The 26,429-nt window shown below is 35.2% G+C and overlaps 1 protein-coding gene across 1 annotated transcript; it reads left to right on the top strand.

The window, feature by feature from the left end:
* The first annotated feature begins 11,318 nt into the window (after positions 1–11,318).
* LOC120075287 (40S ribosomal protein S15a-5-like) lies at positions 11,319–14,274 on the top strand. Its single transcript, XM_039028513.1, has 4 exons — positions 11,319–11,510; positions 11,645–11,776; positions 13,231–13,391; positions 13,841–14,274. Exons 2-4 carry the CDS (start codon positions 11,647–11,649, stop codon positions 13,937–13,939), a joined length of 390 nt encoding a protein of 129 aa, XP_038884441.1. The 5' UTR covers positions 11,319–11,510; positions 11,645–11,646; the 3' UTR covers positions 13,940–14,274.
* The last annotated feature ends 12,155 nt before the right edge of the window (positions 14,275–26,429 follow it).

The raw sequence follows: 26,429 nt of genomic DNA, 5'->3' as shown, positions 1-26,429 counted from the left end.
AAGTATTTCTCCAAAAATAGCTTATGTAGCCCGTTTCATGAAGTGATCGAACAAGGTGGCTGGTAGTAGAGCCAATTTTTGGCATCTTCCTTCAGAGAAAATGGGAATGCTTTAAGATTTAGCTACTCTCTATAACTCCATGGGGTCTCATCCCATCGCAAACAACGTGAAAGTTCTTCAAGTGTTTGTGGGGGTTTTCCCCAATACTGCCATTAAACTGAGGCAACAAATGAATCAAACCCGTCTTAAGCTCGAACGACACAGTAGTGTGAGGGTAGACTATGCACAACAGTTGCTATGTCATATCAGGCTCTGCCAACTGCCTTAAAGTACACTTGGGGACCTTTCTTGTGTCTATCTCAAGCTATAAGTCCTCTAACTCTTCCTCTTTTTCTGATTGGTCTCCTTGATGAAGTTGATCAGTCTCTTGCACACTTGTTCTTTGTCTCCTCCTTTCTTGTCGAAGTCATCACTCCTCCTTGGTAATATCTGCAAAAATTTGAATTCCAAAACCTCCAAAAGAACGGTTCATACACGACAAGAAATATATGCACACAAAATCAAATTCAAGAATCAACTAAAACATTTGCTAAGATTTCCCAACAATGGTGCCAATTTGTACGAGGCTGTCAAACCCCAAACAAATAAAATTTATAAACCACTCTTAAGAGCTTGCAGCTAGCGAAAGCAGGTCATTTCCACAGGGAATCTTGAGATGTTAAAGCTAATTGATGAATTTGAGTGGTCACAGGGGGTTTTTGGTTGATTTGTTTGTAATTCGATTTAAATAGCATTAATTTAAAAGTGCAATCAAAAGAGATATCTCAATTAGATTAAAAGCCTAGCTTAAGGATTTCAAAATTCACTCATTTGCTTGGTTGCTCATCGAACTCAAAAGATTGTTTGCATGCTCAATTCTACTCTTGGCTCATTTGCTTGACTAAAGATTAAAACTAATGCCATATATTTCTTAATTAATCTAGACGTTTAGTTAACCGATTCTGAAAAAGGCCTAATTAATTAAAATACTGCATTAAGCTTAGATAATCTAGTTGAGTCCATTAGCAACTGGGAAAGCCCTAAATTACTAATGATTTGATTCTTGAACAATTAGTCATGCAATGTAGCAAAAGGATTATCTTAGACAACTACAATTTACATACAAGCATATCTAATTTATGCCCTATTGAGATTCACACACAAAGATGCATTACTCTCTGACAACGCAAAGAAAAGTGTTCAAGCCGTAATAATTTCTAAGCATAGATGGTAAAATACATCAAGAATTCATAGAAAATTGTAGCAAACTTGCATGAGTTATGAGTTCTCACAACCAAAACAAAATGAGTTCCATCCTAACTCTAAGCTAGAAGCACTTACCTTAGCCAAACATATCTTGCCAAGATGAAGTCCAAATGTAAATAAAAAAAAATTACAAGAAGTTAATGCTAGGAAGAAAAGAATATAGAGAAAATGAAGTTGGAGGCATCCAAATTGAGCATAGAATTGACCTAAATATGCCAAAATTTTATTTGTTAGAAGGCTCGGCACCGCGGTGCCTAGGGACTGTGTTGCGGCACTGGCCTTCCTTACCGAAGCACAAAGAGGTGAGGTAAGTAGCGTAGCGTTGTGCCCTGCCCTGCACTTGCACGCACGCTACTTTTTATTTTTGCATCGATGTAAAGCGTTGTGGTGTTGTCCCAAAATCTCGCAATCTGGAATTGGCGTTGGGCACAGCTATGCCTGGCGCCCGGGGAAAAATGCTCATCTTTCTTCTCTCCCTTCATGATTGATGCTCTGGGACTCCATTTTAGTTCGTTTAGTCCTGTTTCAACTTCAATTGCCAATTCAACCTTTTAATTGCTCAAAACCTACAACATCAAGGAGTAAATGTGTAAAATCCAAGAACTAGCGAATTAAGCTAGGGAAAATAACACTTTTACGGTGATATCACCCTTATAATTACTTCTGTCTTTCACCCATGCAAATCAAAGGATGAGCCCTCACAGACAATATTCATAACTTAGATTAGTATGAGTTCAGTTACTTTATCCTTTGGTGCCCCTTATTTCTAAGATGACGTGATAATCCTATTTCTAGGCTCGAAGTTCCATATCTCTTTTTAACATTTGTCTACATCCTTAACTTCTCAACATTAGAACTCCGCTAGATTGTTAAGTTAAGTGGCTAGTTTATCCTACCAATGTTATTTTTAAATTCAACAAAAAGAATGTTCAAAATAAAATGGTATGAAGTGCAACATTTCTTAAGCCAAAACAACCCTAGGGCATCCACATTGTTAAACCCCAAGGAATATTTAGAACATGACTAATGATAAAATAATGAGCTTTATTGAATCATAAATCATAACTACAATATAAAGTTCGATGGTGAAAAAAAAAGTAAAAGAACTACAAGAAATAAATGAATATTAACTATTGGATAATACAACTCAAGAGGTCATGGAACAAGTCCTCAAATTTCTAGTCTTTCCCTAGGTTGATTCCCTTTTTCAAGGATGAATCGCCCCTCACCACACGCTTTCACTAAAGGAATCGAATCCCAAGTGGAAGCGACTCAATAAGCCTACCATTTTGGGGGATTGTCCGAGTAGGGAGCTGGAAACACAACTACACAAGATGGAATTCACTCATTTCCCGACCTTAAGGAAAGTAGATAAATTGCTATCTTAATAGCTGATTCCGGGTCTTGAACTTTGAGTCCTCAACCTCTCACTAGCCCGTAAGGTGTTAATTTATAGTTGAACTATAAACTGTTTGTTCATTAGAGGGATCAGTGGTATTTAAGGAGAGAGATGTAACTATAAAGATAAAATGGTATTTTGACCCAATTATAGTTATGAACAATTTGTGAAGGGTCGATTCACTATTGATTGGTTATATTTGTGGATTTAGAAATAAATCTACAGTGTGAAAAGTGCAGCTATCGATCTTTATGGAGTGATCGGTAGTTAATGAAAATTGATTAATTTAATTAAAGAGTTTTAATTAATCTTATATCATTGAAGCTTCTAATATGTAGGTTCATAAGGTCTCCTTGTTAGCTCACTAAAAGATATATAAGAGGAATGGTTTGAATTGTTCAAATCAATTACATATTAATAAGATTAATATAATATGGTTAATTATAGATGTGATCTATAATTAAGAGAGAAAAATATTGGAATAAGATTCAAATATTAAAGAGTTGTGTATATATAAATATGTGATAATTATATGTTGATTAATTCTATATTAAATATGATTTAATATAGTCATTTAATTGATTCATTAATGGTTAATTAATTTTTGAGACGTACAGAAAAATAAACATGTGATGTTTATTTATTTATTAATTAATTATATATATTAAATTGGATTTAATATACATGGCTATTTAATTATTGATCTAATTAATTAAATAAAAGTTATTTAGTTAAATTAGAATGAGAGTAGGAATAGGAAAGACTAGAAGAAGGGGTTCAACGCTCCTCTCTATAAATAGGTCTTCACGACCTATGTTTATGACATAGTTGAATTAGAAATTCTAAATCCTAGTCTCCTACTACTTCTCTCAAAATCTCTCTTCTTTTCTTTACTACTTCTTCTTCATTTTCCAAGTCTTGGAGACCACACATCCAATTCTTAGAATCCTAGAGAATAACATGTTTCACTTACAATGGTGTCCCTTGATCATTGAGGAGACGTTCCGGAAAAGACGGAGAGGAAATCGTGAAAAATTTAGGAACCTACGAAGGTAAGTTTTAACTCTTCCCTCTTTTCTTCTCTTAAATGCATGTTCATCTTGATTGTTTATCCATTATGTTATTATTTTTATACGATATTTTGTTTATGTAAAATCGAAAACAAAATTGCAAGGCGATCATTTGCAAATATGATTTGTAAAAAACTGTGGTTTGGGCATAATTTATGTTATAGAGTTTGTATTTGTTGTTTGTTGATTCGTTCGTGGCTATTTCGGTCGACTTCTGGAGAAAACGAGGCCAAAATAGGAGGAGAAACGAATGAGATTGCAACTGTATAGTGGTCTCTGTACAGTAGCGCTGCAACATTGTGCCCTAGTGTTACAACGTTGTGATTAGACAAACGAAGTACTCTATCCATAGCGTTGCAACGCTAGGTCACAACGTTGCAACACTATGAGACGAAAAGAACAAAGCGGTTTGTGCCCGGTTTAGTTTGTGGCTCCGTTGGTTCGTGTCTGGTTCGATTGGTTCGAGTGATTCGTGGCCAGTTCGAGTGCTGGCCAGTCTGGTTCATGCAGTTCAAGACCCGGTTTGCTTGTTTTGAATCGGTTGACCATTAATTATGTAATAGATAGTTATTTTTATTAATTAAATTAATATAAGTGTTATATTGTTATATTAATTTAATTAATATTTTAGGAGTCTAATATCGGTCCAATAATTATTTTTAAATTATGCATTTGATGTATGATTTAATTTTAATTTTATATATGTCATAGTGTATGCCATATAGTAAAAATCCCACTATAGGTTTTGCATTATTCATGCATCATTATTTATATTTTAAATGTTATAACATATAGTTGCATGATTTAATTTTATAGCATACTATTGCATCATATAATATAAGTCTTATAGTATATGTTTGCATGCATTAATAACATAGTCATGCATCATTTATATCATAAGTGTTATAATATTTAGTTGAATGTATGTTATTAAATATATCATTACTTTATTATATAAATGTTATATATGGTTAGTAATGAAATAGAATTGCATGAAGCATGACACCACCTTAGGTAATTTATAATTGTTATAATTTTACTAAGTAATGAATGCAATTGTATGATTTTAATTTATTTAATTTATTTTATAAAATTTATAATTAAATGAAATTAGAAATTAAAGTCAATAATTCAGAATTTCATGCAAACGTTAGATTCAAATCATTTTTTAAAATAGTTTTAAAATATGATTCACATAGACCAAGATCACATTTCTAATAAGATTAGAAATTAAGTTTAATCTTCAGTCTAATAGGAACAAATTGGTACTTAATTAATAGATTAAATTTGTAACAAATGTATCTATAAGAGACATTTTGTCTAAGGCTAGGTCTGTCTAGGCTGGGGTATTTAAGTTGATAGAAACGTAATACCCCTACCTGGGAACCTACCTAGAAAGATGAATTAGAAAGATTTGCTACAAGCATACAATTGTTGATTTGTTGGGGATGATGCCCTAAACTCTCGTTGGGTCTTGTAGTTTGTAAACATTGTATTGAACAAACGCTTGTGATGTAATAATATATGATATTTTCTTCAATGTTGTCTATGAAATATGAGACATTTTAATTGCTTTACCACAAACCAATAAACTAAGATCCCTGATTGCCATTGTAACTTAAGCATGTATGTGGAGACATACAGGTGGATCATGCCATAAGTGATAACCAAAATGGTATGTAGTATATGGATATAGGAGGGAAACCTTATCCTGGTAACACTACGGATGTGGCCCGCTTTATAGATTGTTACAAGTGTTGTGACATGCTATAGATAGTCTAATCTTGATCATTCATGTGGAGACATGCGAGCAGGACGTCCTATACAAAGGAGTTTGTATAAGACCACACCATGAAGTGTATTAGTCTCATTATATAACGTCGTTCATGATAGAGACTTCACTTCACTAGGATGACCATAGGTAACATGACCTCAATCCTGAGTGAGTTGGAAACTTTTGCCTTTGAGGGCGGTCCTTTGATTTGCATGGGTGCGAGTGGCCAGATTGCCTACTCAAACCTACCACTTTGGGGATTCGTCTCATTGGGGAGCTGGGAAATCATCTACACAAGATGCAATTCACTCCTTGCCCGAAGCAGCGGTAAGTAGATAGATTGCTCCCTTAAGGGTTGATTCCAGGGCTTGAACGATGTGGTGCCACACACCTTCTCATCACTTGAGAGGTGTTCACACATAGTAGAACTATGTTGTATTGTTCATTAGAGGGATCAGTGGTACTTAAAAAGTTAGATGTAACTACAGGAGCAAAACGGTAAATTAGCCCAACTGTACTTACGAGCATCTGTGAAGGATTATTGTACTGTTGACTGGTTATATCTGGTGGATACAGAAATATATCTGTAGTGAAAAAAGTGCAGCTATCGATCTTTAATGGAGTGTTCGACAGTTAACGGATGGTAGATCTCGTGGTAAAGTGTTTAGTCAGCTATTCACGTACCGTTGGAGCTTCAAACTACAGGTCCATAAGGTCCCCTTGGTAGCTCAATGAATTCAAGTAGAGAATAAGTTTTTGGATCAGTTTGAAGTGTTCAAATTTACAAGAGGGAGTTTGATTATATATAATATGATGAAACTGGTCAATTATATATGATATAGTTGACATGATGTATGAGATACATTAATTAGAGGAAAAAGATATAAATATTTTATATCAAGTAAAGGAGAAAAGAACTATGGTTTATATGTTACATATGATGTGATATTAAAACTATAGGTTATAAGTATAATATGATAAGTTAGTTATTATATTTATTTATAATTAAACAATTATGAAATAATTGTTAATAGTTTTCTCCATAACCGTACGTGAAAGTGGGAGGTTGCATTCAGTTTTCAGGATAAAATGAAAATAGTTTTCATTTTGCAAGAGAATCGGATAATCGCTTCACAAAGTTGTACACTGCCCATCGTATAGCTAATGAGAGCCTACATGACAGCTCAAGTTTTCCTAAATGATTGTGTACACACATAGTCGACCTAAACGATCGTATAGCTTTTACTAAACGATCGTCTAAACGATCATCCTATTTTACTAAACGATCGTGCACCCTTTATTAGACGATCAAACACTAGTTTATACAATAGACTCCAAACCTCTCCTACTTGCTTGATCGTTGTATACGATTGTTCTTTCCTCCTTCCTTCTACCAAATCCAACAGAGCCCACACTTCCTGGATTCTCACTCCGAGAATACCAAGGTCATTGAGTGGTGGTTTCCAAGTTGCTGTCTATTCGTGTAGAAGACCATTCGTTTGCTGAGCGACAGCGAGATTTGGTAGACGATTTCCTTGACATTACAGTGACAACGAGTGGGGTTGATCTTGACGAGAATGAGAGATAAAGAGAAGAAAAGTTCTTCAAAGGTGAGTCTCTTGTTCCTTTGTTATTCATTTATTGAAAGCATTTCGTAATTTATTCTATGATGCATAACTTGTATGTATGTTTGGGAATGCTTGTTTTTCTGTCACAATGAATTTGGAATGATCTTGCTTTCGCTCATAGGTTCTCTTTGATAAGAGTTCCTTCAATTGGTATCATAGCCAAGTTCTGATATTCTAAATCCATTGTTGTATAGAATACCATTTACATTCTTGGTGGGTAAAACATGTCTGCATTCTGTTTAAGTGTCAAATAATTTTGTGGATGTGGATTAATGGTATTTTCTGGGATGATGCCTCTTGTTATTTAATTCTTTTACATTCAAATTTAATTGTAAGGGCCTCTGTGTTTTTGGGCCATATTAAATTGCTATCGAGTCTATAATTCAAAGAGTTTGAGTCACTGTGAGTCGCTCGTGATGAAGTTTCAAGGCAAGAAGTTGCACTATGCTTTGAGGAAGAAGACAACCAAGTGTTGGTCAGGTCATGTAAACGATTGGGTAAGTGCTCGTGTGATACTCATTAGCAAGGTTGGTGCACGTGCACTAAACAGTCGTGTAGCTCAACAAGCTTCATTTCTTAGTCCTTGACTGCACGATCGTGGAGTAAATGTTACTTAAGCGCTTGTTCTATGATCGTCTAGACGATCGTGATTCACAGCAACATCGTAGTCTAAACGACCGTTTAGACTTGCATGTTTGAATTTGGTGCGCTAAGCGATCGAGTGCCTCATGCTTCATCGCATTGTAAATGGTACTCAATCATTGTTAAACGATCGTGGATACTCAGCCAGTATACTAAACGATCAGGGAGGCTTCGTCCGGGCAGTTCAAGATCCGATTCGCCTGTGAATTGGTTTACTCGATGGAGTTATGTAATAGATAGAATTTTATTTTTGGTTTTGCGGCTGATCATCCCGGTCCATTAGTCTTTGGTGAATGTACATAGGATGTATGTTTGATTATATGTTATATGGTATTCCATGTAGTTGAAATGTCATCTTAGGTTATGCATTGGTCATGCATCATATCTATATTGTAAGGGTTATGATATAGTAGTTTGCATGATTTAAATTACATAAGAGCATGCTCATGCATAATATAATATAAGAGTTATATTTATGCATGCATTAAGCATAGACATGCATCATCTTTATATTATAAGTATTATAGTATAAGGGTATATGGAAACATGTTTGCTTTGTTCATTACAAGTATAAAAGTGTTATATATAGTAATGAATGGACATTGCATGAAACATGACACATAGGTTAAATTTATAAGAGTTATAAATACCTAGTTGTGCATAGCAATGTGAATAGATTTTGGTTGTTTTTTTTCTAAGTGTTATAAAGAAAATTAGAACTAAAATCAATAAGAAAGACATACATGTGAACTTATGCTTGAATCATGGTTTTAAAGGAGTTTTAAAACTTGGTGGAATAGACCTAAGATCACGGTTCTAACAAGATTAGCAACCTAAAATTTAATCTTTTAATCAATTTAATAGGATTAAATTGACTAATAAAAGATTAAATATGTAGCAAATCTATCTATAAGGGACCTTTTGTCTAAGACGGGTTCTGTCTAGGCTGGGGTACTTAAGCTGACGGAAACGAAATACCCCTATCTAGGAACCTACCTGGAAAGGTGAATTAGATAGATTTGATGCATGCATGTAAATTTGAGAACAATCCGTTAAAGATTTTAATGGGACTACTTGAACTTGTTTAATTTCAAAGTTAAGAGTTGTTTTTTAGCAAATTAAATTGACTTAGACAAAATCAGTAGTAGGATGGTCTAAGTTAATGAACCCCTAGGTATATTCAGTGGGAGGTATTTAGGATATATGATACTTCATTTAAACCTCTTCGTGTTTCTCCCTTTATGTTCACACCGTGAGATCTATCCTCGGCCTCATGGCACCCTGGGAGTGTCCTCCTAAAGGATGGTGCTTGGGTAGGTCAATATTAAGGTGAATGAAGAGAATTTTCATAGTAAGTGGGAGCGAGACGTGTGACAACATATCCCACGGTCTCTCTCGTTAGGTTAGATAACATTTCTATGCATCGCCTTGAGGCACCCTAGGAGTGTCCCCATATAGGATGGTAGTTTTACATGACTCTTTATCTGATCTCCTGTTTAAGATAAGGTCGCTTTAATCTTTTTTCCTAATCTGCTTTTTTCCTACGGTGGGCGCATTAGGGCGGGACTCTAGGGCCGAAAATGAGGGGTTACACTTACGCGGAATTGTTAAAGGTTAACAGTTCTGGATCGAAAAATGGTGACTGTTAGTGTTAGTTCAAGACTTATTTTTGCGTAACGGTTAAGAATGTCTCATCCCAGTGAAGGGGCATTTGATCACCCCACCAGTGATGTTTGTCCTGTCTCGTTAGGGCATCATTGCAAAATAGAAGTCTTTTCACTTAGGGTACTTGGAAACTATTTTGCTAAAAGTAAAATTGGTGTTAAAATGTGGTATTGCATAGACTCATTAAGTTTGTTCGTTTTTCAACAACATAATTATGGCTACCGCCACATTAGCTTTATCAAGTGCCGACAAACTGACTGGCGAAAACTACGCTAGTTGGAAGCACACGATCACAACCATATTAATCATTGATGACCTAAGGTTCGTCCTTATGGAGGAGTGTCCTCCTATTCCACCTCCAAATGCCACTCGAAATGTTCAGGAGTCCTATGAGCATTGAACACGGGCGAACGAGAAGGCCCGAGCTTACATCTTGGCTAGTCTTAATGACGTTTTTGCTAAGAAGCATGAGCCTATGGTCCCAGTGTGTGAGATCATAGAGTCCTTGTGGGGGATGTTCGGACAACTGTCTAGACAGCTCAAGCATGAAGCTCTCAAATGCATCTTCGACTCCAAAATGGAGGAAGGCACCTCTATTTGTAAACATGTGCTTAATATGATGGTCCATTTCAACGTGGCGGAGATGAATGGGTCACGTATCGATGAGGACAGCCAGGTTAGCATAATCCTGCATTCGTTGCCGGATAGCTTCTTGCACTTTGTTAGTAATGGTATACTAAACAAAGTGACTATACCCTTACAACTCTCTTCAACGAGTTGCAGACATTCCAATCCTTACTGAAAAATAAGGAAAAGAAGGTTGATGAGGCAAATGTTGCCTCGTCATCAAAGAAGTTCCATAAAGGTTCGACACTTTGGGCACGTGTCATGGCTAACCTCTTGTTAGCCCTGGGTGTGCTATCTGCCCACTCGATATGGCTTACTCGCCATGTCATATGCTTTGAGATTCAGGGGTCTGACATTGTGACTGTAGTATAAATTAGTTTCTTTCTAATTTAGGTAAAGAGGGAGGAAAGTTAGGCCGTCTTAAAGAGCATTTTGCTCGGTTGGCCATTCTAGGTCAAAACTCTGAGATTTCCTTCAATTATGGTTTGTAATTGTAAATTTTGGCATCGTGAGTCAGATTTGATGAACGATTGAAGTCCACAACGTTGGTTTTTAAGGTTTGTAGGGTTTTTCTTTGAATTTTATGAGATTTATTATGAACTCTTCTTGAATCTTCTTGTTTCTTATTGATTTCCTTTCTTTGATTTAATTTCTAGAGCAAGCATATAGGTAGATTAAATTGACAACTCAATTTCTTATCTGTCTTTGCTATGCATGATTTTTAATATCCGTAATTGCATTGAAAGCATGCTTAATTCAGTAGCAATAGGTTTTAGTTTGAATAATGGCATGATTTCTAGTCTTCTAGGATCACCTAATTGATAATAAAACTTAAAGATTGGAAATACATTTAGATTTGACCATTCTTGCTTAATGTTCTAATCAATCCAAGAACGTAATGCAATTAACTAAGTAAGTAACCTTCGCAAGCTTAGTTAATTTAGGAACGACATGTTGATTTTCATTAGGGAGTTTGTTAGGACTTTCCCTACATTCTATTAGACTAAAGAAATAGTTAATTCAAGAATGTTTTCATAATTAATCAATGATTAGATTCATTGAAAACCGACAGTCTCTAAACTGGCGAATATAATCTTATGTTTGATTTCTCTCCTTCTCACTCTATCTTACTTTTCCAAATTTTAATTTCAGCATTTAGTTTTTCCCGTCGACTACACAATTATATATGGAACCTAAATTTTATAATTTCGAAAATTAGCCCTTCAAAAGACTAATCCCCATAGTACTGAATGCGGGAAACTGGCTGCTCTTCCGGTCCTCTGTTCCGCCGATCAGTAAGTTCTCGAGCCGTCTCTCTCAAGCTAGGGCTGAGCCAACCATTGCTCCGCCGTCATTCGGCGTTTTCTCGTCTGCTTCGCCGGTGTTCAAAGAGGCCGCAGGTTAAATTACAATCAATTTCCATGTCCAAATTTCCTTTTGCACTAGTCTTGCTTAGAATTGTCTCGGTAACGTGGGAGAACGCTATGATAGAGGAAATTTGGTCTCAGGTTTTGTGTTTTTTGTGTATTGCAAGATATGGGAAGGAGGATTTTGAACGATGCATTAAGAGCTATTGTCAATGCTGAGAGGAGGGGAAAATCTATGGTGGAACTGAAACCCATTTCGACTGTCATGTCTTCTTTCCTTAAAGTCATGAAAGATCATGGTAAAACCTACGTTTCTTTAGCTTTTTTGGATGCATATTGCTTTAAGTCCTATTTATTGCTTAGGATTTCTATTCCAGTGTTTTACTTCATGCCGCCAAGTGATAGATGCATATTGGCATTTCCTTCATGTTGAGCTTCTTCGTGATTATTTTCTATATTTTCTATGGGGTTGATTTGTTTATTTCCCTTGATTTCATTGTTTCTGTGAATATATTGTTAATGAATGAACATTTCAAGTGCAAAATGATTTCCATCTCTTGTTTTGTATTCGAAAGGAGGAAAAAAGCTTAGTTGGTCAACTTGCCTCCTCTAGGTTTTACTGTGATTGTACTGCTGCTTATTGCTATGTAATTGTTGGCTAGCCTAGAATGACTTGGAGTTGGAAGATTTTGAAAGCTTTCATTGTGGAGATATAGACCTTTTATTCTCTGTTTCACTATTTTTTGTTGATAGAGAATGAGTTGGTAAAACTTTTGCGACTAACATCAAATCAAATACAATGAACCTCCAATCAACTTCTGCTCATAAGGATTCTGAATTGTTTTTTAATAATATTTTCATTACTTACTACTTGACTGCGCATGTTTCTCCCTGGGCCTAATTGTAGATTCATTGCTGCTGTAAAATTTGAGTTTGAAACCTCTTTTTTGATGTACAATATTCAGAAAATTGAAACAACCTTGGGTCCTACATTTTAGATTACAACTTCATCCAGCTCCTTATTAGTTAGAATGCAACCTGGCATGATTTTGCTTCTATGTTCACCATGACTATGAGGATCTAGGAAGGCTTTAATTCAAACAACTTGCCTGTATCTTTAAGACTTCATTGAAGATTTTCCAGTGTCTATTAGCTCTGACAAACATGGTCAGACTCCTTCCTGCTTCCAGGCCCTATGGATTATGTTTATTCTAATTTTACTAGGATCTAACGCAATGGGCAGCAAGTTTGTTGAATACGTTTAACTTGAAATTTATTTCTTCAATTCAACTGATCATCTCATATTGAATTGAACTTTTATAGTGATCAAAATTTATGATTGCATTGCAAGTCATTTGTAGTCCAAAAGTTTGATATTTGCCTATCCTAGAGTGCACTATTACCGTTGGATACCATTGTAATTCTAATAGAACAGGGAGGGGAAAAATCTGAATATAGCAATATTGGAAGTTATATAATGTGTACACAGTAGTTTGCTGGTTAGTATGAGTCCTTTTCATCGTAAATTTTATGAAAGTAGGTATACCGATTTCTTTTCCAGACTTTGCTTATTTGTTATTTTGATGTCATTGAGTTGTAAACTATCCATCTTCACTGCTAGTATTGACGATTCTGATACTACTAATTGACATTTTTTTTAAAAACAGTAAATGTAGTGTTACTGTTAAGGGCTTCATATTAATGATCTACTCCGTAAGTTCATCTCATTTATGTATTCAAATTTTATGTGAAGGATATATCAAGGACTTTCAAGTTCACGATCCACAAAGAGTCGGAAGGATAACAGTTGAGCTGCAAGGTAGGATCAAGGATTGCAAGGCTATCACCCACAGGCAGGACATCAAGGCAAAGGATATTGAAGCTTACAGATTACGAACACTTCCAACACACCAGGTGTTTTAACTAATATATTTTACATTTGAATCTGAATGGATTCGTCAGTCAATCTTTATTATATCTAGTTGTCCACTTTGGTCATTTGTCTACCCACGTTGAATTGAATCAACCAATGTGGTCAGTTTGCATGTCATTAAGTTAACATTATAGGCTGGCAAAGACTATATAGGATCATAATTCAAAATTTAGAGACAAACGATTAATTTTTTCTTTTTGAAGTTTAGAGGCTAAATAAATGTAACCATCAAAATCTATGACCACTTTCTTGTTGCTAAGATACTTAGCCGAGTAGGTCTTGTTTATTTAACGAAATTTCTCACTCTCCCTTTTGTCTGCAGTGGGGCAATGTCATGATTTCTAAATAGCCTATTCTGACTGGGTAAATACTTGGCAAAGTAGTTCTTTTGTTTATATTAACCAAATATTTTACTCTCCTATCTCTACAGTGGGGTTATGTTGTGATTACTACTCCAGAAGGCATCTTGGATCATGAAGAGGCAATGAAAAGGAATGTTGGGGGTCAGGTCCTTGGATTCTTTCATTAGAGAGCCTCCTTGTTTGGCTGTTCCTTCATTTGTGAGTTCTTTTTTCTTTTTCAGATGTTTCCCATATTCTGCATTGGGATCTTCTTATGGCTTAGTTTTCTTGTTTGTGGCCTTTTGATTTTCTATTATTAAATGGTGTATGCTTTAGTGTCATATAAGGCAGGCACTGTGGTCCTCTTTTTTTAGTCTTGTTGCTTCCACCAGGAATGTAAGCATAATGTCAGTTTTGAACTTCCACCAGGAATGAGACATAAGAGTAGATAAAATTCCTTGCACTGGAAACGAGTGTAATCAATTATATTGCTTTTCATTAGAAATGATTCCAATATAACCTATATAGGGCCTTTGCCAATAACTTACATTTGGAATTGAGGAGGAACACCCAGATATTTCTCAATTGTAAAGTGGTAATAATTTGATTAGCATTTAGCAGCAATACCTGGGTTTTTATTAGAACTAGAGCAAGCAGCCGATTTTTTGCAAGATGATCTTGGTCGAAGTCATGTTTTGTTTACTTAGAAGATTTGAGTTTGATTTATGTGCCTATTTAGATACACTTAATGAGATAAAAGTTTCTTGTGGAAACTTGAACCTATAAAGTTTCTTGTGTTTTCTAGTTGAAACTTGAACCTTTGGGGATCATTTTTAGGTACATTTGAAGTTTCTAGTACTACGAAAGTACCATATTCTTTTTGTTTACTTCATAAATATTAGTTGATTTCATGTTAATGTTATAAACTACGTAGCACAATAAATGGAATAGAGGTAGTAGTATAGGAAAAATTTCCTTTCTTTGATTGTGTCTCTATTCACCTTTTTTTCATTCTTTTCAATCATGAATGAGTATTGAATTTATACAATCAACGTTTGTTTGTACGTTGTTGTTATATATATATATATATTATAAACACTTAAGAGTTTATTTTATTTTATTTGACGAAATTAATAGTTTAATTTTTACCCAAAAAAAAAATCTTAAATTCATTGAGGCCCACAACTTATTAACATCAATTATGTGACTTAGCAACTCCTTATATTGGACTTTTAAGACTAAACAACTCCACTCCTCTATCCAGATATCTTTAAAATGACAACAATACTTCTAATAGAAAAATGTAATGTTAAATAGTTTTGACGAAAAAGTGAATAAACATACTATAACCAAGTTGAGCTAAGTTGAGCATCGCATAACTGTTTTAATATATATTATTGTCCCTAAGGTCAAACTAAGATAAAGTGAATAAATGAACCAACAATGGTTTACTTTTAATCTAACTTTATGGGACAAATTGTACGGTTGACTCCTTTGACAAGATCCAAATAAAATCTAGCTCACTTTTTTAAACTTAGGGTATTATTAATCTTTTCTTGTGTCATCATCAAAATGAAATTATCAAATGGACCCACGATGAGACTCTCAATTCTCATTTCTTGCGTTTTGCTTTTTTTTTTTTTTTTTTTGTGAATTTTCTTTTTTTTTCACTCTTTTGAACATTAATGTAAGTTGTATAAATGCACAATCCAATAGAAAAAATTGACAACAGAGAGGATGGAGAGGACAAATTACCCACAACCCTTTTAAATCAATATAGTTCTACAAGTTATGTTAAGGGTGTATTTAAAGCAACTCTGAACTTTGGAAAAAAAAAATTCTACATACCTTCAACTCTTGAAAATTTTCTTCTCTCTAACATTTTTACAGTTCAAGCAATCATCAAACCAACTTTTTGCAATCACGTACGAACAAAAACATTCACATAGCTTTGAAATGTTGTTGTTATACACTTATACTAGCATTCATTAGTTTGAAACATTGGTTGTGAAATTAAAGTGATTAGTGATTCAGAATAGGGATGTTGTACAAATAGTCTTAATAATCACGGAAAAAACAAATAAAGTACCAACAACTTAAAATATAAATAACACACGGTGATTGGTAATCTAGTTCTGTAATATACTACATACGTCTTTGAGAAGTTTACCCAAGAAAGATAAATCCACTAATATGAAAAGTCTAGTGTTTACAACTTTGTGCTTATTTGTAAAGTCGTGACAATTACAATGACACATGTAACATTTAACTTATTGATCATCTAGGCTCCCCTAGATGAGAGACTCCCTCTCAATAGAACTTAGGCATCTCTTAAGTATGTGAATATTAGTGATGAATCACTTAGACTCCCCTTAAGTGTGAAACACATTCTCTTCAAAACTTTATTTTTCCACGTCAAACTCCATTTGATAAAACTTAGGTTCCCCCTAAGTTCAAGAATTCATTCTCTGATGAAGATGCCTTAGGATTCCCCTAATGATGAGAACTCTTTCTCAATTAACGATAGCTTAGACTCCCCTTAAGGATAAAAACTCTTCTCAAGATTGCTTTGAATATCTGAAAAATAAGAATAGAACAAACTGCAAAATAACACTCAACTTCTTACTTCACAACAACCAGTAGTACAAAGAGTTTCAGTGAAGACAAAGAAAACATAACTATGCTCCAAACTCAAAAATACATGTGGCAACCCTAGCAAGTCCACAAACTTACTCTTTTAACCAAAGTGAAAGAAGGAATAATTAATGTCGGTAGCCTATAAACAAGGAAAACCTTCAAAAATAAAACAAAGTAGAATAATACGGATAAGGAAATAAAATATTTCACAGAACCAGCATCCTGTGCAACATCCTGTGGGACATATTATGAGACAACATCGAAACAACCCAAGGAACAAGGTCCAATAATCTTAAACAAATATTTAGCCAATATCCAATATCTAACAGGTTGGTTTTGGTTGTGTGGGATTCATTAACATGGAGTTACATTTCTTGAGTGAGACAAGAGGCAGTAGTAGGAACGAGTGTTAGTAGCACGAGCCAAAAAGTTGAGCGAGGTTTGAGAGCCATGAGTAGGAATGAGTGTTAATGCGCAAGAGATAAAATTTAGCAAGAAGCAAACTTATTTTTGTTGCATTTTTTGTGTTGAACTTTTTTTTTACTTCTTCATTCATGGCCTATTTCTTGATTCATCTCCCTTTCGTATTCATTCGACCTGAGGCAAAAGAGAAGTCATTCTCTCATCAAAAGGTACTATTCGATAATGTCTATCTAGCAAACTCCCCGCTAACCCGAGTGAGCACTCAAATATCTGTCCTACATTCATTCGTGAGGGGACTCCTAATGGATTGAAAACCATATCAACAGGTCTTCCATTTTGCAAATAAGGCATATCTTCTCTAGGCAAAATTTTTGAAACAATACCTTTATTTCCATGTCTTCCCGCTACCTTATCGCCTACTTTGATTTCACGTTTTTGTGAAATATATACACGAATCATTTCTGGATCCATCTCACATCAATAACTCGACCCCTACCGCCTATAGGTAGTTTTAGACAGGTTTCTTTTGAAGTGGATACCTGAATCCGTTGTACGATTTTTTTGTACCGAGGGTTCGAATCCCTCTTTTAAACTCGGTCGAGCGTCTTCGAACCTCTCCCTTGTCAACTCCGAACGAATGCTTAGTTTGCCTTGAATGAGAACTCTTGTTGCTTGTTGGCAGGTTACATGAAGGATGGACAAGAAATATTTATTCATTTGATATGGAGGTACATTGTCACACGCCATCCCAGGCTACTTTATGAGCCTAGGAAAGGACATGACTACAGTAGTTATCAACCCTTTTGCACACACTTACTGTCTAATAATTCTAGCAGAAATAACTCTGATACCAACATGCAATCTTATACACAACGGATGCCTCTATGGCTAAAAATATTAAGTTTACACACAAAATATTTAGAGATATTACATTACTAGTTTCATAAGTCCCGATACCAAAAACCTTATGTCCCTACATGAACAACTGTAACATGTGTACAATATTTATAGTAACCACCTAACAGAAGGGTTGCAATAACTTTGTCCTTGAGTGACAGAGCAGATGCAGAGCTACCTGAGGATTTGGTCACTACCTAGGGAAAAGGAAAATATTTGAAAACGGGGTGAGCTTGCTACCCCAGTGGGTGACTTAGGAAAGAAAACTGATTCTCATACAAAAGTATCATTAAAGAGATTAAGCTGAAATATAAATTTCTACAGTAACCTTGTACTGCAATATAAACATTTTCCAAGCATAAAGCATATAAAGTTGTTTTCATCATAAAACATTAAACTGTTCCTTAGTTGAAAACAACCCTTCCATGGTTAAATCCCAACGTCAACTGCTAGTCAAGAAAGAACCCTTTTGGTCAATCTTTGACTTTAACTACCTACGTGCACGTGGCCACAACTAAGTACCATCACACCTTAGGTACTTTTGCCCAGATACCTTCTCAAATATCCCTCAACATCAAGCTACTCGGATACCTTCTCAAATGTCCCTCTGTGTCGAGTCTCAAGTAAAACTAGTCATACTATGACTTTCTCTTTAAAGCATGTAAAGCATAATGCATAGAAAACATGTCTTTAAAGATCCTAATGCATGCTTGGTGTAATTAAACACACATAAACAGTTTTTTAATAAACTTTCATACATGGCATGCGTATAAAATATAACTCATGGTTTGCTTGGAAATTACTTTGCAAAACTAGTTAGCATGAGAATAATCTTTCTTTAAAACATGGTTTCTAGAAAACATTGTAAACATTTAGTCACTCATAACTTTAGAACTATTCCTTAAGGGTTGATATGCTTCTATTACTGGTGTCAATCCTGTGGACACAAAAGCATATATTAGCTACTAGCATAAGTCTCCCTTTTGAGACTAACCCTTAAGTAAGATTTGTGTTTAGCCTTCCTCTTGAGGACTTTCACTCAACGCACCTTGTTGTAGGTGTAAACACTTAGGAATTTCTTTGAGATTTGGCTCATGCAAAGCTTCCAACTGCTCGTCACAAACACAACACCACTTATACAACCAATACTTTTCTCTCTAAGTGTTCTTACAGTTGCATATGGTCGTCCTCAAGGATTCTTATGCATCCAAGACTCCACTGCAAGCTCTCCTCGGCCTACCAACAGGTCCAACACATGGAAAAGCTCAGCCCTTGGTCTGTCCAAGCGTTTCCTTCGAGCTGTCAGTTTATTCAACTCAAGTAGCTGTCTGCTTGTTCATAAAATTCCAGATCCATCTTAAAAAATTAATAACTCGAATTCTAGAGCTCATCTCAAGAAATTTCCTTCTATGAACTTGTTAAGAATTGTCTAAAAAATCTGACCTCAAAATTTCAGCTTCAGAATTCTCGTGGTCTGTCCTAGAGACTCAATTCTTTAATGATGGCCCGGATTCACCCGAGAACAGAACCTCTGGTTCTTTTTCTCCTTCTTCAGCCTTAATCTGATGAGGACTTCTTTCAGTAGTATCACCTCTGAAAGTAGACTCTCAGAGCTTTCCAACGGCAGTAAAAACTCTAAATTTACATGGAGGAAATGATCAAACTGATCATTTGAAGTTCACCATCCCCTTTATATACTACTTTCTACCGCTTCTCATTAAAGCATAGTGTGACACTTCATTTTTTATGGAGTTAAATCCGGTGCTAAGGACATCTGGTGCTTTTAATCGGTTATTAATGCCGATCAATACAAGTCCAATCGTTTAGCTCATCGTTTAGTGACCTCACGCTGATGCTTGTCACCCGACGATCTCGCCCAACGCATAGCACACTGATGCCCATCGTGTAGCGCTGACGCCCATCGTCTAGCGTCTGTCTCTTATACACATCTAGATGTGTATAAGAGACAGGCTCATCCTTTAGTGACCTCACGCTGATGCTTGTCACCCGACGATCTCGCCCAACATATTAGCACACAGCCTGTCGCACAGCTCTCGCCCATCGTGCAAATTTCGTTGATGCCCATCGTGTAGCTTTGACACCCATCTTCTAGCGCAATACGGCTATCGTCTAGCACCATCGCCCAACGTCATCGTCTAGTGCTGATGCCGATCGTGTAGTGCCAGCGCCCCATCGCTTAACGCTATCGTCTATCGCATAGCGCTATCGTTTAGCACAACCCTTTGTATCGTCTAGTGCTGCACCTTGTCGTACGTTCGCCTACTGCATCGCTGAGCTCTGCGCATTTGCTACACGATTGCCTACCTCATCGCGTAGCGCTGCTCATTTGCTACACGATCGCCTACCTCATCGCGTAGCGCCGCTCATTTGCTACACGATCGCCTACCTCATCATGTAGCGTCGCTCACTTCCATACGATTGCTCAGCGCGTGCAACTCCAATGCCTAGCGCCCATTGCTTGTGCACACTTAAGGCTGCCACATGCTTTGCTAACCTCTCAAGACTTTGGCTGCCGTATGCTTTCCCACGCATAGCTTTTCTCTTGGCCACACTTTGACTTCCTTCAACGCCCAAATAACCTCTCAAATGAGCAAGGCCAACGCATGGCACAACACTTAGCCAATTTTCTAGCCTCCAATGCATGTTTACACTTAGCCAATTTTTCAAGCTTTACCCAAGAGTCAAGTTTTCAAACTCCAACTTTTCTTCTAACTTTTCACCCTTTTCTCTATAATTACACATTAATTTTCACATCAACCTACTTACCACACTGGTCTCAGTTGGGAACATACTCAAATAGAGAAATTAGGGCTCAGGGTTCACATACATGGGATGATAATGAATAGTGTTTTAATAGAGGTCGATTGAAAGAGATTGTTGTGCCATACACATTGAAGTATGATGAACTGAAAGGTCATAAATATGAAATTAGTTTGATAACCTTTGACATTATGATGAGGGTGAAATATAATTCGGACTATGAAAATACCCTTCACCTTACATATGGACAACATTTATGTTCAATTTTCTCCTTTTCCAAGAAGATCTTTCAAAAGTTCGATTACCCATAATGATTGAACAAATGTATCAGGAGCACCATCCGTTCGAGCATGTGAGAGTGGACATGCAAAATACATAATCATTCTACATGTATTGAGAGGAAGATAATATCCCTAATCATAATAGTATTGGAATGAATGACTAACCATCACTGGTCTTGATAGACAATGACAATACCAACCCATGGAATCGTATACTATACAACATGATACTGAACTTTAATGGAGCCAAAATGATTCATGGGACTCAGAGGAAAATCACAAAGCATATGACTGTACATACATAGAATTTTAAATCATAACCACATACAAAAAAATTCTTTGTTAACTGTGTACATCATAAAAAACAAGTTCAAAGGAGTTGATTGTATACATAAACCTCAACACATTGTTGAGGATGTCAAAAAAGAGTATGGTGTGAATATGAGCTATGACAAGGCATGAACGGCAAAAGAAACAACATATGTTCTTATAAGGGCCGGGTATCTAAAAGACTCGTACAATATTTTGTATGCTTATGAAGAAAGCATAAAATAGAGAATCTTGGACCATACTTGAGATTAAACTTAAGAATACTTAGCATTTCAAACACATGCTCATGTACTAGGACCTTGTATAAGTGGTTTTGCAAAGTTGTCATCTTGTGAACTTTATTGATAGGGCTAATTTAAAAGGAAAGTACTAATGTTGCATGTTGCTCGAGGTAGCTACGGATGGTAATAATCATTTATATCCAACGACACATGTAACTATAGACATGGAGACGGAGCGATCATGAAAATGATTCATGACAGACCTTAAAATGGTGCAATTATAGAGTGTTTTAATCTGGTTATTGTTTTCAACTAACACATCACTATCACCAACGCAGTTGAAGTTGTATTTCTAATAGCATGCATTTTGCATTTACCACATGGAGAGGAATGTGTGACAAACTTCAAGGACAAGACAGAAAACTAGTTTTGCAATTTAGAATGTTTCGCTAGACAAAGTTCAAGATGTATTAGACCCAATATCTTTAACTTTCGAAGTGGTGTTGTCTTGATATATGGAAGAGGTTGGGTTGAGCAGTGGACACGATTTTTTTAATCACGAGAACAACTTGTTCTGTATGAACACAAATAGGGTATTGATAGTTTGCACGTGAAAAAGAAAAATAATTTTAAAGTGATCATAATATAGCAAAAATTAATGGAAGAAACCAACTTATGTTGTATTCAACCATGAGTTCTTCATGATCAGCTCTTGAAAGAAAATGTCTTCTTCAACTTGCTATGGCAAGTGGAGTGCACCTTCGTATCTGTCCTTTATCATACGGCCATGACATCATATCATCAAACACTAGCTAGAATTAGATGGACTGGATCATTTCTTACACTTTAATAAGAACCATAAATCCAAAATTCTTTTTCTTTAATTATTTGTAACCATCCAAGATTTATGAAGCCTTACTTGAAGTCTTTGTTCTTTAAACGAAGTTTGATATTCTTTTATTCCACTTGACTTCACTTAATGCAACCTCTTTTTATTGCAAATTTGGACAACGTGTAAGGTTCTTTCTTGACATAATTCTTTAAGTTCATATGGTGTGATTGAGACTTCCTCGTTCATATCAGATATATTCTTTGAGAACTCAACATTCTTTTGTGTTTGAAGGAGAGAATATTTATATATTTTAAAGAAGGACAACTCAATAATTTCGAAAAGCCGAAAAAAATTAATAAAAAATGAGCAAGTACCAAATAACGGTAGCGTGAATTGAGAATCGAGAACCTAAACACACACAATTAGTGCATTCAATACCTTTATGATGATGCAAACAAAATGTTCTAAAAATTAAAGATTTAAAAAGTGGGTAAGATTTTATGTGGGCCTTGAGCCATCTGTACCATTTTTTGGATAAATAGGATAGATAATGCATTTAAAGAGAAAAAGGTTAATTAGAATAAATAAGTTGTTTTGAAAAGAAATTAGGAGAAGCATGTATATATTTTGTCCTTTATAGAGTGCACACGCTCACCTATTTTTTTATTTATTATTATTATTATTATTATTATTTTGCTGTTAACATAAGTTTAACTTCGTTTTTTTTTAAAAAAAAAATTACTTCTATTGTTTTTTTAAAAAAGTAATTTCTTTTATTGTTCTATCAACTTTGTTTTGGCAACCGTAAAAACTATCCCTAAAGTATGGTAGTTAATTATATCCTTAAACTTACAATTGTAAAAATCGTGACTTCAAATTAATATAAATGTTAAAATTGAACCCTCAAACTTACATAATTGTAAAATTATAACAACTATATGAGTTTGATTATTCAATTTTTATCATGTGGCAGTACAATTTCTGCAACTATTGTAAGTTTAAGGGTTCAATTTTAGCATTTGTAAAAGTTTGAGTGCTCAATTATACATTTGAAAGTTTGAGAGTGTAATTGTAACTATCATCATACTGTTGGGTTGCATGTCCTGAAACTCGTATTTTGTAAACATTAATCACAATCTATTTTGCAATAAAGATTTATTGAGGTTTTATCAGTAAAATCGTTATTGAATACATGAATTGCGCCTTTTTAATCTCCTTTTCTTTCTGTCAAGAAAAAATATGGTAGACTAACTTACTTATATTTATAGCTGTTAATGAAAGAGCCCAACAAGAAGATAAGAGAGTGCTTTACCAAAGGGGAGGAGTTAAATCCAATAAACTAAGAATCTTTGGCTATAACATAAATATTTGAATTTTATATGGAGATATAAAAGTGGATCAAGTTCGAGTAATAGCCAAAACAATCTATAGTATAAGGATTAGGCTGAGTACCTTATCCTGAGAACACTATGGATGCGATCCAATTTGTAAATATTAGTTGTAAAATGTTACAAACGATATGATCCTAAATCGTTTGTGTGGGGACATGCAAGTGGGGCATCCTATGCAATGAGTTTACATAAGACTGGCCCACAAAATAGTAACTTTTACTTTACAACGTCATTTATTGATAAGACTGACTATTTCACATTGATAATCTAGGTAACTCGATCTTAATCCTGAGTTAACTATGAATTCCTATTTATTCAATCTGAATGAACCATTGAAGGTCATTGAGTGGAAAACGAGATCAAACCCAAATCCAAAATTTACAAAAAATAAAATTTTACAGTAAAACAGCATACAATTTAAGAGATAATTGCAGCATGCTTAAAATAAAGATTACATAATAGAAAATGGGTTTAAGAAACCTTACCCTTGAAGAACCATTCTTCACAAAATTTCTTTTCCAAATCTTGTCAGGTACAATCTCGAATCCTCTAATCGTCAATGAGAACACCACCACGAATGTTACCTCTGCATTCTCTGGGTGAGAATCCAAGAGTTTTGCGGGCTCTGGCTATTTTGGAAGGAGGGAATTTTAGAGAGAAGAGAGGGGGATGATGATAGTGATGAAGTTGGAACTTACCAACTCTTCTATAAATTTTCTTCAGGAAGAAGAAGAATAATCAATGAACTGCTTCCTACTCTCATGATGTAGAGAGAAAAGGGGGAGGGAGTTACAACTCTCTCCCTAAAATTATTTTAAAATAATAATAATAATAATAATAAATGAAATAATTTTAGTAAAAAAATTTAATATATATTTATATGATAACCATTTCATTTTATCATATAATTATATTAAACTATATGTTATATCAAATATAACATATAACCTATAGTCTAATATTGTATCCTATACAATATAACCTATAGTTTAATTCTCTCAACAATGATATTTAATATAATCTCATTTATATTAAATTTAATTATATGAATCCAATTTACATAATTAAATTTGAATCAATTCAAATATTTATTTCCTCTCCAATAAACTTTATATTATAATGTATCAAATACATTATAGTAATTACATCATATATAATTAGATTAAGTTAATTATATCTCATGTAATTAATTCTCTCAATTAATTTGAACAATTCAAATTAATCCAAAAATTGATTCTTATTACTTCTCATTGAGCAACAAAAGAGACCTCATGGACCTATAGCTTGAATCTCCAACTGTATGTGAATAATTAATTAAACTTTAATTAAATTGTTCATCATCCGTTAACTGTCAGACACTCCACTAAAGACCAACGACTGCACTCTTCGCACTACAGATATATTTCTGTATCCATTGGATATAACCAGTTAGCAGTACAATGACCTCAAAAATTGCTTGTATGTACAGCTGGACCAAAAATATCGTTTTTCTGCTATAGTTATATCTAGCTTCTTAAGTACCACTAATCCCTCTAATGAACAATAAATCATAGTCCAACTATGACCAAAACCCCTCTCAGGCTAGGAGAGGGTGTGGTACCACATTGTTCAAGCCCTAGAATCAGCCCTTAAGGGAGCAATTTATCTACTTACCCAGACATTGGGGAAGGAGTGAATTCTTTCTTATGTAGCTAAGTTCCTAGCTCCCCAATCAGGCGAATCCCCAAAATGGTAAACTTGTTGAGTCGGCGATCTGTCCACTCTCACTCATACAAATCAAAGGACCGCCTTCATAGGCAGAAGTTCACAGCTCACTCAAGATTCAAATCATGTTACCTATCATCATCCTGATGAAATGTACGTCTCTATTATGAATAACGTTATATAATAAGACTATTTTGTGGTCTAGTCTTATACAAACTCCTTTGTATTGAATATCCCCGCTCACATGTTTCTACATGAATGATCAGGATCAGGTCATTTGTAGCACTTTACAACAATTGTAACATCTACAAAGCGGGTCGTACTCGTAGTGTCACCAGGATAAGGTATCCAACCTTATCCATCTACTACAAACCATTTAGGTTATCACTTAAATATGATCCACCCATATGTCTCTACATACAAGTTTAACCTACAAGATAACCTTAGATGTTAGTTTATTGGTTCATGGGTTTAATGCAACTAAATGTCAAATAAAACATCACATAATTTATTAGATAAATAAGATGTTTGTACAATACAATTAAAAACTATAAGACCCAAGAGATTTAGGGCACCAACACCAAAAATCTCCCACTTAACCCTAGTGGGGTGTACAATATAAAAGTCAAACTAATATATAAAGTATACAAACAATAAACTAGGGCATAACACACCCAATACAAATCTCCCACTTGTCCTAGTCTAAATGTGACATGTCCTATAGGCTCATACTCTACAGGTGGCCTTCAAACACCTTAGCTGTGAGAGCCTTTGTAAATGGATCAACAATGTTGTGCTCGAAGCTATCTGCGTGACGATCGTGTCCCCTGATGCACAATCTTTTGGATGAGATGATACTTTCGCTCTATGTACTTCTCGCGCTTGTGACTCCCAGGCTTTTGGGAACTAGCCACGGCACCACTATTATCACAATAAAGAGTGATGGGCTTTGTCTGGAACCACTTCTAGATTAGTCAGGAATTTCCTGAGCCATACAGCTTCCTTAGCAGCTTCACATGCCGCTACGTACTCCGCCTCCATGGTGGAGTCAGCAATGCACCCCTATTTGATGCTCCTCCAAACTACTGCCCCTTAGTTAAGAGTGAACGCTGATCCTGATGTGGATTCCTACAATCCTTATCAGTCTGACAATCAAAGTCCCTATATCCTGTAAGGATCAG

This window comes from Benincasa hispida, chromosome 4 (genome assembly GCF_009727055.1).
Source record: "Benincasa hispida cultivar B227 chromosome 4, ASM972705v1, whole genome shotgun sequence".
Classification (NCBI taxonomy): domain Eukaryota; kingdom Viridiplantae; phylum Streptophyta; class Magnoliopsida; order Cucurbitales; family Cucurbitaceae; genus Benincasa; species Benincasa hispida.
The sequence above is the reverse complement of the archived record's forward strand: the minus strand, read 5'-3'. Positions and strand labels throughout refer to the sequence as shown.

Excerpts from the sequence above, each read along its gene's own strand:
- LOC120075287 (XM_039028513.1), top strand. The coding sequence starts at position 11,647 with ATGGGAAGGAGGATTTTGAACGATGCATTAAGAGCTATTGTCAATGCT. Across the intron at positions 11,777-13,230 it reads TAAAGTCATGAAAGATCATG|GATATATCAAGGACTTTCAA; the intron begins GTAAAACCTACG and ends TTTTATGTGAAG. Across the intron at positions 13,392-13,840 it reads GAACACTTCCAACACACCAG|TGGGGTTATGTTGTGATTAC; the intron begins GTGTTTTAACTA and ends CTATCTCTACAG.